This window comes from Calidris pugnax, unplaced genomic scaffold (genome assembly GCF_001431845.1).
Source record: "Calidris pugnax isolate Ruff unplaced genomic scaffold, ASM143184v1 scaffold364, whole genome shotgun sequence".
Taxonomy (NCBI): Eukaryota; Metazoa; Chordata; class Aves; order Charadriiformes; family Scolopacidae; genus Calidris; species Calidris pugnax.
The window spans coordinates 775409-788096 of NW_015091109.1; the positions used below are offsets into that span (position 1 = coordinate 775409).

A 12688-nucleotide genomic window follows, 5' to 3' on the forward strand; every position below is an offset into this window, starting at 1 on the left:
GGGAAGAAACTCAGATATTCTCCTTTTTGTGGTGAAGTTTAGGCCATTTTGATTTCCAGTTTGCAAAAGAAACTAATAACATGTAGCGTCAATAGAAATTGTAAAGCTCAAAATGCAGATATTCTGGTGATACAGAATGTTATCCATGCAATGCTCGTACGTTACAAGTGTAAATTTTGTTGAGCTTTAAGGTGAAAAAGATTACACCTTCAGAAGCTTGCATATAGAAGGTAATTGGCAACAGGATTTCATACTTGCTCACTGTGCAGAAAGAAATTTTGATTTCCAGTGTTTTTCTTTAACTTTTGACATTATTGTCATATGGCAAAGCTCTACTCTTGGCTTAAGACTTGACAATATCTAGCGTGTTCTCCACATTCTGGAATATTTCTTTTATGTAGGAGCAAAAGAACTTGACCTTTGTGACAATTCAGGAATAAATACAAGTTATAGGGATTTTTTTTCTTCATTATTTATTTATTTTGGGGTTGTAATCATTACGACTTCTTGAGCTTCAAGAGTACCTATCAGTCTAAATCTACTCTTTAGTCCCTCAAAACTTAGTTAAAAAAATAAAAATAACACCATTATGCTAAGTAATCTAGCAGATCCAGTCATTCCGAGCTAAAAATTGCATGTTTTAAAAAGTGAGATAGGCTTAATTAAAATGGTATTCACTGATCCCAGTCATTCTACAGAAGGATGTTTTCCCTGTTTGCTTCCTATTTACAGTAAGCTTCCTGATTGTGAAATGACATTTTTTCTCATTCCTTAGGATTTTTCTTAGACGCAATATACTGCGTATGAGAGCGATCTCTTCCCTAGTTGTGACAGTGGTTCTAGTTTTCTACACGTACCATGCAACAAATTGAACATTCTTGGTTTTTGAATACTGGTGAGACGTTTGTACGGCAGCCTGTTTGGTGGAGTCAGTTTTCTGCTTTGGGGAGAGGGGTTTGTACGCCAGCCTGTTGGAGTCAGTTTTCTGCTTTGGGGAGAGGGAACAGGAACAAGACAAAAATTGCTCTGATTTGAACTGGCAGACGTGAAAATAAAGATGTTCTGTTTGTCACAGGACCTGGAATGAATAGTTTTAAGGACAGGAACAAGACAAAAACTGCTCTGATTTGAACTGGTAGATGTGAAAATAAAGATGTTCTGTTTATGTCACAGGACCTGGAATGAATAGTTTTAAGTCCCGTGTTAGAGCACAGTAACGATCGCTGGACACACAGGACACCTTAGGCCCTTGCAAGTGGTTTAATCGCTACGTGAGGAGTTGGATAAATCCTCTCTGATTTAAGTGGGCCCATGTTAGTGTATATATCAATTTGACCTGGTACATTGCTGTTTCTGACTCCTTGTCTCCTACTGAATGCTGAAAATTGAATGCTTTTCTCTGTAAAATGCACCTTTTTCCTCACTCAAAACATTTTTCTGCCAAGAAAGAAGCTACAGGTACAGTAGAATTTAGTTCTGTAGTAGTCGAGTTCCTGTAGCGTAGGGGCCATACAAGTATTTAGACTTGATGTATAGATCAGAGGCAGTATCACATGCCTGGAGTTGATGTGGCTTTCAAATGTATGGCAGAAAGCTGAAATTGCTGTGCGATCTGTGTGACTGCTGTCCTCCTGTTAGGCACTGGTAGTCAATTCTGGCATGTTTTCAGCACCTGCCTTAGTGTGGGCATAATGTGGGAACGTGTGGTGTGTGTTCCTCTTAGAGCTTTCTGTGATGGTGCTCCGATCAACTGGTAAATAGCAATTCTTTCTACTCCTGCTTAATCCTCTGAAATTAGGAGGATGAGAATATTGGTGGGGAGGGGATGTGCATGTATACAAGTATGCCACAGCTTACCACCAGCCTTTGCCTTGGTGCTGATGTGATCAGTTTATTTCGTGTTGACCTGGAAATGATGAAGAGTGGGTGAAGCAGCCATGCCTTGTAGTGAATCTTCCTAGAAATATTAAACCCAGAAACATTAAAGGTTTGGAGCTCCCAAACCTTTGGTCTTCTGGATAAAGGAATTGGGATTTTCTGCCTTTTAGGTCTCCTGGATTGACTGCTGATTTATTTTGGTTGTCTTTTTGTGTTCCTTTTCAAGGTTCTGCCACTTTGCACCACTGGCAGCAGCTGGCTCAGCCTCACCTAGGCGGGATCCTGGACCCGAGGCCCGGGGTTGTCACTAAGGGCTTCAGGACCCTGGACCTGGACCTGGATGAAGTGTACTGCCTTAATGACTATGAGGAAGATGAGACAGGTGACATTTCTTACAAGGGCCTAACTACCTCGACGCCAGTTCAGCACACAGAGACCTCAGGTGAGAGGTCACAAGCACAAGTGACTGTTTCAGACAACAAGAATAACCCCCGCCAATCTCAGGCTTTCACAGAGGAGATGCAGGAGTCCGCGACTGACGATGATGAGGGGTCTGGTGAGGGAAACTCATTAAGTCCAGTAAAACTGACATCTTTACAGGATCTTGATTACTGGGCCATTCTCGCATCTCTCCAGAACAGCATCCATAGTATTGCTTTGTGTGTAGCATCTGCACGTTAACACGTGCAGTAGTTAGAACATAACCATTCTAACATTGGCTCAAAAATCCTTTCTTTAACAATCTTTTAATTTGACTTTTTTTTTTTTTAATAACAGCATCTGTGGTCAATTTTTTACTCTATTTTGATAAGAGAAGGCTGCTAAAAGGAAGTGGTTCATTCACAAACCTTTGTGTGGCACGTATGCGACTTGTATGTGTATCAAGTGCACAGTCTTCAGTGTATATAATGTATAGACCATATATATTTTGTATGCTTATAGTGCAGATATTTTTCTGACTGTTCATAAGAGGTGATCTAATGCTTCAGATTTTCTACTTTGGGGAAAAAAACAACAGTGAAATGATGACAAAAGGTGCATTTAAGTTGCCTTTGCTGAAACAAATGAAAGTGCCTTGAAAATCAAGCAAAGAAATTCTGCAAGTTTAATTCAGTTACCTCAGGTATAGTTACCTGTTTTTTAAATTCTCTTTGAGATAAAGAATTAGGAGGATGCTTTCATACAGAAAATAATGACATTTCCCGTATTCCCTTCTCCACAACACTATTAAATTCTATCCTTCCTATTTATACCGTATTAAGACTTAAGCATTTTTAAATGATGCAATACTGCATGAGTTATCAGATACTCTGAATTGACATTTGCAATCTGTTATTGCATAAAGCTACAGGTTTTCAGACTATAGTGTGTTATGAATTTGTGTCGGGGTGGGTTTTTTTTGTTGATTTGGAGGAGGGAGAGGTATTTTGTTTTAATAAGCTGCATAGGAGTGTTAGTCTTCATTAAGATTTGCTACTGATAAAGACTTATATTTAGTTCAGAATCAGAAAACTACCAGTATTCCTTTTTCTTCAGACTTCTTGTTTTTACATAGCTACTTTTAATAAGGACATTTCCTTCCATCTCCTTTTTCTGGAATAAATTGTAATTTACTCTTTGACTGGTCTTTGGAAGATCAGATTGTCACAGGGTTCGACAATAATATTGCTGTTACTTTTTAAAAGTGCAAAGTATCCTCAGCTCTCACTGAAATGGCAGTTCACTGCTTTCAGCTTCTGAATATGAGCTACTTTTTGCAGCCAGTTGTATTAAAATTAAACCTAGAATAATAGATTTATTTAGATTGGAAAGGACCCTTAAGATCACAGAGTCTAACCGTTAACCTGACCCTGCCAAGTCCACCACTAGACCATGTCCCTCAGCACCACATCTACAGGTTTTTGAAACACCTCCAGGCATGGTGAATCCCCCACTTCCCTGGGAAGCTTGTTCCAATCCGTGAACATTTAAACCCTTCAACTTCTTTTTCCATTGGCAAAAATTGTTCTTATTCTATGAAATCTATTGCCCATGAGTAATGATTATATTAACTTTATATTTTAATATGAAAGTAAATAATGTCCCCAGAGGAGTTGTGTACAGTTTGGGATATTATTCAGGTGTTTGTCATTTTGAAGAGTTTAACTAACAAGAGCAAGAAGAGTTGGAGATCTGGGAAGCATGGACTCAAATAATCAGAGAAATAACTGGGCATTTTTTAGGGTCTACAGAATAAAAGACTCAAAAAAAGAAATTATTCATTTTAAAATGTGTTGCTGCAGAGAGGAAGGGAACAAGCAGTTCTTCATGTACTCAGGATACAATTATTGTGGGGAAAAAAAGGCTATTTGGATTACACTTTGGGTGAAGAATTTTCTGATTGCAAGAATGTTCAACACAGGAAGGTGTTGCAAATTTGGAAATGTTATTGTCATGGATGATACATAGACAAAAATGTATATATAGTTTAGTTCTTTGGCTTTTTTATAAACAGATTAGTAAAACGTTGGTGAGTAATGATTTAGAAGAGTTCTTTGTTTGGAGCAGAAAAATAAATGTAGACCTGCTCTATGATTACAAACTGGCAAGAAAGACTAGTATTTCCCTCTATTTCCTTTCTCCTTTACAATTTGAATACAGGTCACTGTTAGTAGCAGATTATTGCCTAGCTGCTGCTGATTTATCAATTGGCAAGTAGGTAAAAATCTGTGAATCCTAGTAATCTTATTTCATCATCTGTTGTTTGCTTAGTAATTTTGATACGTTACAGAAATAGAGAAATTGGTCATTATGAATAATTTTGATATGTAGAATAAACAAATGCACTGAAAACTTTAATTTCCCATTCTTTATCCTTCCTCCAGATTTCCCAGCTGCTTAGGATTTAGGGAGTATCTGTGAGCCACCACATCATTAACGGCTGCCTTGCTCAAATGAAGTAAAGATAACTGCTGTATCTGCTTTTTGTTGAAGCAGTATGTCAGGTAGTCTACAAAGAAGATAATTGTGGATGTTTTCAGAGTAGGTACTAATGTGACAGTGCTTCTTAGGATCCACAGTTTGCCCACTGAAGAATACCTTTCAGGAGCAGAGAGAGGTGTGTGCTTAGCTTCTGAATCTATTTTGTATTTAAATCTTGTGCAGCCTTTGAAAAGCCAGAAAGTATCTCCTTAGAGTTGCCATTGGCAGGGCATAGAGTGTGCCAGTCTAGGGTGACAGGTCTTCTAATTTGAGAACAAAATGTCTTTCGAAATACAGTGCCTACAAAGACCGTTCCCAGCAGGTGTAAGTCTTCTTAGTCTTTTGACTAAGTCTGATTCATTATGAGTATGCTTTGAGGGTTGTATCTTGCTATTTTTTCCACTGGAGATGTTCTCTGGCAGAGTAGTATGAGGTCCTGTTTTTACTGCCATTTTGTGGGTGTGTAGAGTGCTGCTCTAAGAGAAATTATTTTAACATCAAGGTTCAGGAGAACAAACATCACTGATAGTGCCAAAGATGCCTTGTAGCCAAAGTAAGTCTGTTCAGAACAGAGTATCAGTTGTTCCTTGGCAACTGATGGATAGAGTCAGAAATCATTGTGACTAAAGGAGGACAAGAGGAAATGGGCACAAACTTGAGTGTAAGAAGTTCGATCTAAATGTGAGGAGGAACTTCTTTACTTTGAGGGTGGTGGAGCCCTGGAAGAGGCTGCCCAGAGAGGTGGTGGAGTCTCCTTCTCTGGAGACCATCAAAACCTGCCTGGACACGTTCCTGTGCAACCTGCTCTGGGTGGACCTGCTTTGGCAGGGGGCTTGGACTAGATGATCTCCAGAGGTCCCTTCCAACCATGTATTCTGTGATTCTGTAAATAAGAAGAAGTTATAATCCTTGAATTTTCCTGTCCCTTTGAGACCTGTTGTATCCACTCATGTAAAATAACTTCCTCATTGAATATGCAGATTATATCCCAATTATGGCACTGAACATTTCAGAAGAAATTAACACAGGTGTAACTTGTGACCTGCAGTCGGTCTGTCAGAGCTACATACTGTGTGTGGGCTCAGTAATTTTATGGAGGATTGTCAATTCCAGAATCACAGTTACAGCCTAATACCCAGGAATAGTTTGAAACTTGTGTTGTCACTTGAGTAGACTCTCAGCATGATTGGAATGGTAAAGAAGTTCTAGGACATGGCATTGTTAATACCATCTAGGACAAGTAAGTTTTGCAGCACAAATTTTTAGTAACCTCAATATGTGTGGGGGTTTTATTTGAAAGAAACTGTAGTATTTTATGAAACTGTATGGAGTCTGTCTTGGGGAGAGGGGTGGTTGTTTTGTTTTGTTTTGTTTTTTTAATTCATTACCTTTCAGATTTCCCTTGAACAAAACCACCCAAGCCATTCAAAGCATTTAATAACGTGAATGTTCTCATTCTGAAGCTGGAAGGGCTACACTTCTTTCGGTGTGTGCTGAATTGCATGCTAGTTTTGGGTGCACAAACTGATCTTTCAGTACTTGTGTGTTGTTGAAATCACTGATTGCTTTGAACAGACACGTGTGCAGCACTATGGGATCGGCACTCTTGTACTTCATGTTTAGATCTTAACAATGACATGGAAATCTTTCCAAACAGACACCTAAAATCACAAAACCACATAATGAATGTCTTATGTTTGAGTTGTTTTTAGCAGGGTTACTATACGTGCTTATAAGTGGTTACCATTGTACTGAAAAGCAATGTATTTTGTAACTCTTCTTAAAACTAAGGTGTTGATGCGTATTTAAATATATTTTATTTTCAAATGGCATGAATATTTCACAGTACTTATTTATTCAAGAAAAATCTGTCAGCATTTGCTATCTGAGCTGTTAAAATGCTAGAATTTTAATTTTGGATTCTAGTCTGCATAAAATCAAGTTGAAGCTACATTAAATGCACTAAAGCCTTTTAATATCTGTACTCCATGGTTGTATATGGAGGAGGAGGAGACCTCAACCAGAAGAAAGCCAGGAAAATACTGTCCAAAGAATACCAGAAAATAATTTTATTGTCAATTGTTTGAGAAACATTAAGAGGAGTAATGTTCCTAGCATAGACATATGGATTCTTGGAGGTTTTGAGCATCTATGGTTACCCCTGAAACCAGTGTTATCTGAAGGCACCTAGGGCGTTTAGGAGAGCACCGTACTCACATTTTACAGCTGTTGTGTTTATCACCCATCTCTGTTTTGGGTCAGTAGTTAACCCAAACATCAGGTCCAGCCTACCCTGTATTCTCCCTGCTCTGTCAGCCAGGAGTTGTCACTACAGGTAGCGCTTGGTAGCAGAGCTTTCATCTTCAGTCACCTGGAGGTGATGAACTGCTGAATTTAGAGTGTCACCAGCCTGTGCTAAAGAGATGTTCAAATGCCACTGCTCTTTTAGCTGAAAGAGCAGGGAACCAGGTTTCCTCTTTTTGTTAGAACAAGCCAAAGAAATGATGAGTGGAGCGGCTTGAGTCAGAGTTGGGCTAAAACTTTACTTTTATGCCAGTCTGGATCAATTATGAAGATTTCCAATTTATTTCTTTTTTAAGTTCATTTTTGCCAGAATAGTTATTTCTATATAATGCTAAGATTCAGTGGATGCTGTGAGCTCTCTGCTGCTTCACTCTCCATCTAGCGTAGCAGCGAATTTGAGTTTGGAACTGATGGTGCAAAAGTCAGTGGTGGTTTAGGATAACTGCCTCCTTCAAATCTTCTCAAACTCAGTTTGTGGGACACCTTTTTGTGGGTGGGTCAGGCCACTAGTTTACCTCCTGTAACTCTGCACAAACTGGTTGAAAATCCAGATTAAACCGTTTCTTGAGGGTTCCCTAGTCAGATGATCACGCCCTAAATTCATCTGTGTTACTGTTTGCACCAGCAGAATGGCCTTAAGCTCCCAGTACGGAAGCTGGATCCAAACCAGCCCTGAGCTCTGGTGTTTGGAATGGGGAAAAGCTCTGTTTTACCAGGAGATGGAGCTCTCTGCAGTCAATTTGACTAGAACCTGCCTTTTTTTTGCTTTTTTTTTAAAAAGAAGATACTTTTACAATGGTATTTGTCCTTACAGTACAGTTGTGTTCTGCTATTATGTTTTGTGTCTTTTCCAAAAAGCCAACGAATCGTTTGAGAAAGCTTAATAGGGCAAAGAATCATTAATTAATGAGAAACAAAACACAATGCAGCAGCAAGCTAAGGTTTAGCTTGAATTTTAATTTAGGGGAAAAATACACATACAGTTTAGCTTATGGTTTCCTGATGGATGAAATTATGTGGTGTTTCTGTAAATTTTTTAAAAGCAATTATGTACAGATTCTTTTTCATACCGGTATGAAGCCTCATTGTTGATCATCTAATACTTTGAATAAGAGAGTATAAATAAAACACATGGTTTCAGACACAGTCATATGGAGTTTATATATGAAATAATACTTTACTGTATGTACATGTGAAGGCGGTCTCTCTACTATGAACTTATGTATTATTTCCCCATAAACTTATAGCAGCACAGGAAGTGGCCATCTTTATGTAAAATCACTAAGTTAGGAATTAATCGTTTTGCTTCTATTTTATAAATTTTGTTCATTTACAGCAACAGGTTCTCACTCTCTTTGCATTGTGTCCAAAGGATGGAAAATGCTACAGCAATATGATACACCCCATTGTTGACTGATGGAGGATGAAGCTGGTACAGGACTTTCTTAGTGGTATTTGAGGGTGGAATATACCCTTGGAAATTGATTGGGTTTTTTAAAAAATAATTTCAATTTATTTTCTCTTATTAGAATCGGTGATTTCTCTACTTTTAGCAGCCTTCTCCTATCTCTGACTCATTAATAGCAATGAGTCTTGCTTTTACTAATGCAGCTATCTTCAATGTGCCTGTTTCCAATCTGAGGGGATGCCCAGTGGATATTACAAATGGGGAAAATGCACTTACTGTATTATGGCTATGTGCTTTGGGTTGAGCTTGCAATCTTAAACCAGCATTGCTTTATTCTGTTCTCTATTCATCATCCAGGGATAATTGCATTGTTTCTATTTGATTTATGTTGAAGTCCTTTGTTTTCTCTAAATAACCAATTTTTTCATGTCCAGTTATTTGAGCTCTTTCTCCAGATTTTCTTTTAACTCTCTACAATATGGAGAGAATCATGATTGCTAGGCTGTGCTCCCTTGTAATAGCTTTTATAGTGCTCACACTAATCTCTAAAGCAACTGGATTCCTGAAGCATCATAATTACCGTCTCTGGAGGTGAAGTAGAGCTTGTTGTTCTGTTATGCTGTGCTGACATTTGAGTGTGTTAACATGACACTCCAGTGGGTTTTTAGCAATATCCTTATTTAATGTACAGCAGTACATTCCAGTGCTGACTGGAAGTTACCTCACATTGTTTGCTTAGCCACTTCTGCTTCCACTGCTCACACTCCCCGTGCTCCAGCCTTCACACGCTGCTTATATGTGTTCTTAAAGGACTCCCTAACTGCACACACTATTTTGGAGCTGTGACACTTTATATATGAAAAAGGGAACACAGCCACACAATTAAGACTTGCCTTGCTTCTGCTGTAAGCATCTCTGGAAGCTCAGAATGGTGTCTGGTCTAGTTGGTCTATCTGTCTGTCCTTTGCAATGTGTTGAATAGTTGTGTACTGTGGTATTAAAATGTGGCTTAATCAGGGAATGGCTCAGAGGGTTGGGTAGGACTGAGAGGGAGGGAGCTACACACGGTTTTTATTGTGCATGTCTTTTGACCACTGCTAAGTTTGGTTATTAAGTTAGAGAACCTATGCAATCATGATATCTTTGATGTAATATTTAACTCGGTGTTTTTCAACCAGCTTTTCAGATGCATGGCTCTTAAATTTTGTAGTTATTTTGCAATGGCCACAGCTGCGTTATACAGCAGGTTAGTATATCCTAGCAGAAGTAGCTCTGCTAAGAAAAAATGAAATTGGCCAAAGTCCATTTTTTTAAATTGAGCTGTATTGCTTCTTTCTGAAATTACTGACAGAGTAGCATCTTTACAGCTGCATTTTTGGGAAAATGCTTTACTGCATTTTTTTTACAAACACTGAAAGAACCTGCTGTGTTGTGCAGCTGAGGACATACATTCTTAAAGAACCTAAACACACACACAAGAGAAATGTCACAGATGTACAGTACTGGATCCAAAAAAACTACCACCTCCCTTACTGTGAATGTGAAAAGTCACAGATAGTCAGAAATAGTACTATGTGTCCATCCCCTCCCCAACTACTCAATCCGTGTTCCTGTAGCAAGCTGGATCCATTACTGAGAAGTAATGAGGGTACCTTTTTGTGGATCAATCTAAAAGCTGAAATGCACAAGCGTTCAGAAGATGGTAGTGCTCCTGAGCTGGTACTGGAAAATGCTGCTTGGAATTTCCACTGATGCAAGTCGCTCCTTTGGCCGAGGACTGGCATTTCAAGCACTGCCTTGTCTCAATTTGTTTGGAGCGAGACTTACCTGCAGTGTGAGTGATCCTGGGGAAGTTTCAGCAGACCCTTTTAGCACTGGCCCTGGAGTCCTAGATGTGTTTGTTTTGGAGAACGGGTGTCTGATAGAACACCGTAGCGCTTGTGTACTTCACTTTCCTTGCATTGATCCTGTCCGAGGTACCTCATCACTTTTTGCATCTGTCTTATCAGTGCACAGAACTTTGGTTTTTTCCCCTTTTCTGTGTAAAATGCAAAGAATTTGCTTTTTTTTAATTTAGTACCTCATCCTGGGAAGTGCATGTCACAAACCAACTCCACCTTCACCTTCACCACCTGCCGCATTCTGCACCCTTCCGATGAGCTCACACGAGTCACACCAAGGTAAGGGTTTCCCCATGATGGCAAAGCCTGAAGCTCTGTCAGAGTTTTCCCTGTAAGAAAATGCAAAGTAATGGCATAAACAAAAGCGTTAGCCACGTTGGTGAATTGCAACACACCCTCAAATTATTTCTCCCCATTTTGAGTTTCCTCAACCTGATTTTATATGAGGCATATGTAATGTTCTGGAAAGTCAACGAAAATATCTTAAATTTTGTGGTCTCTAGTTAAAATATTTCAGGATCAGATATAACTAAGTTGGCTTCCAGTATCCAAACTGACTACTCTTGATCCCAAATTAGTTGTAGTCCTTGTGTATGAATGTGCAGAATGTGGTCCCTCACACAAAAAAAAATAGGAGAGAGATTTTTCTGGGGAGGAAAAATCTTAAAAAAAAAAAATAGAGAGATTTTTCTGGGGAGGAAAAATCTTAAAACTTTAATGCAGAAGAAAAAGGGATGCACAAGTAAAGAAATCCAGGAAGTACATGAGGAATGGAAGAGAAAATATGCCTTAATAAACACAGGGAGCTGTCTGCTTTGTTCCTTGGTATAATTGTTGGAAATGAGCTCGTAGTAGCCAGACTGAAACCCATGAACTGGCTTAATAATAGCAATTGGCATGTGTAGGCAATACATGCTGATAAAAGGCAGTTCTGTAGCCTTATAGAAGGTGAAGATCTGAGATCCAGAGGGGGTCAGTGAATTGCATACCTGAAGAGGGAACTTTCCTTCCTTAGCAAATCAGTATTTCAGGACTGTTTTTTTTCTGTTGAGAATATCAATGCCTCATCGCTTTCTCTGCCCCTTCCAGCTCCTTTGGGGCAGTATGCCGTTGTGCAGGTCTCCATTCAGAGATGATGTCTAGACTTGTTTAGACATGAGATGGGCACTGATTCCCTAAGGAACACGTGAAAAGTAAGGGTACTAAATATGACCTGAGAGGAAAGGAAATGGCTGATGATTAAATGTAACTTTTCTGCTTCCTTTTCTGAACTAAGTTAGTTGTGGCCTGGCTGTTTTTTCTATACTCCTTTCTGTCTTCCTTTCCTCTCAACACTGTTACTGAAGAGATCCTCTTGTATGGCTGCAGTTCTATTTTAATTTTCCTACTATTGTTTAATTGCTGTTAATTGTGGTCATCATGAACTCCTTGATTACGTTGGTTGCTGAATCTAAAAAGTCAGCTGTACCTGACAGCTAAATTCAGTACATTTTCTGTTGTCTTAGTTACACCAAAGTCGATCATTCATTCAGGAGGAAAAAAGAGCAGAATAAGCAATGCCTTGTTTTCAGCAAACATGTTTGAGGAGCTCCTCCTTACCGCCAAAATTGATCATTCATTCAGGAGGGAAAAAAGAGCGGAATAAGCAATGCCTTGTTTTGAGCAAACATGTTTGAGGAGCTCCTCCTTACCAACTATAAACGATTCTTCACAGGTCATGTGAGGAGGACGAGGAAACAGCATTGTGTCTCGTTATGCTGGGAGGAGGTATAGGGCAGACTCTCTGACCCACCGTGGCCGGGGGTGAGCAATGCTGCCAGCAGCCACTGTGCTGGCAGGGTCACGTACGAGGAATGCCAGTGTGTGTGGCACCAGCTAACCCAAAGAGTTTGGTGTTTACCTACCTGGTTGCGTTTTAACCTAGCCTCTAACCCAGGTGGCACTCTAACCGGACTAAGCTTCGTGTAGCTAAATGAGGTGCTCATTTATTTGCTTCTTCTCTCAATCTAACTCTGTCACTGGGCTGAGTTGCTGAGGCCAGTTTGAATTTGTTTCTGTGGTTGTGTCCGGGCTGCTCTGCAAGTGTTGGTCAGTTTGATGAGGAAAATATCTCCCAGTTTGAAGCAACACCAAAGTCATCAAACAAATAAGCAAAGCAACACCTACATAACTGCTTTCTTGCAGGGATGTTTGGTTTGGGTTTTTTTTTTTAAATTGTTGTCGTGTGTACCTGTGC

At 39.4% G+C, this 12688-nt stretch overlaps 1 protein-coding gene across 5 annotated transcripts in view; it reads left to right on the plus strand.

The window, feature by feature from the left end:
• Window positions 1-12688, plus strand: part of TRAK1 (trafficking protein, kinesin binding 1) — a 105711-nt gene that overhangs the window by 86989 nt on the left and 6034 nt on the right. For 3 of the 5 annotated variants that reach the window (XM_014958037.1, XM_014958040.1, XM_014958039.1), the window contains 2 exons: window positions 2105-2434; window positions 10629-10731. In XM_014958037.1, the coding sequence (XP_014813523.1) occupies window positions 2105-2434; window positions 10629-10731 (433 nt within the window). Of the gene's footprint in view, window positions 1-2104; window positions 2435-10628; window positions 10732-12166; window positions 12256-12688 lie in introns of all 5 variants that reach the window. The other 2 variants (XM_014958041.1, XM_014958038.1) reach the window with 2 other exon arrangements.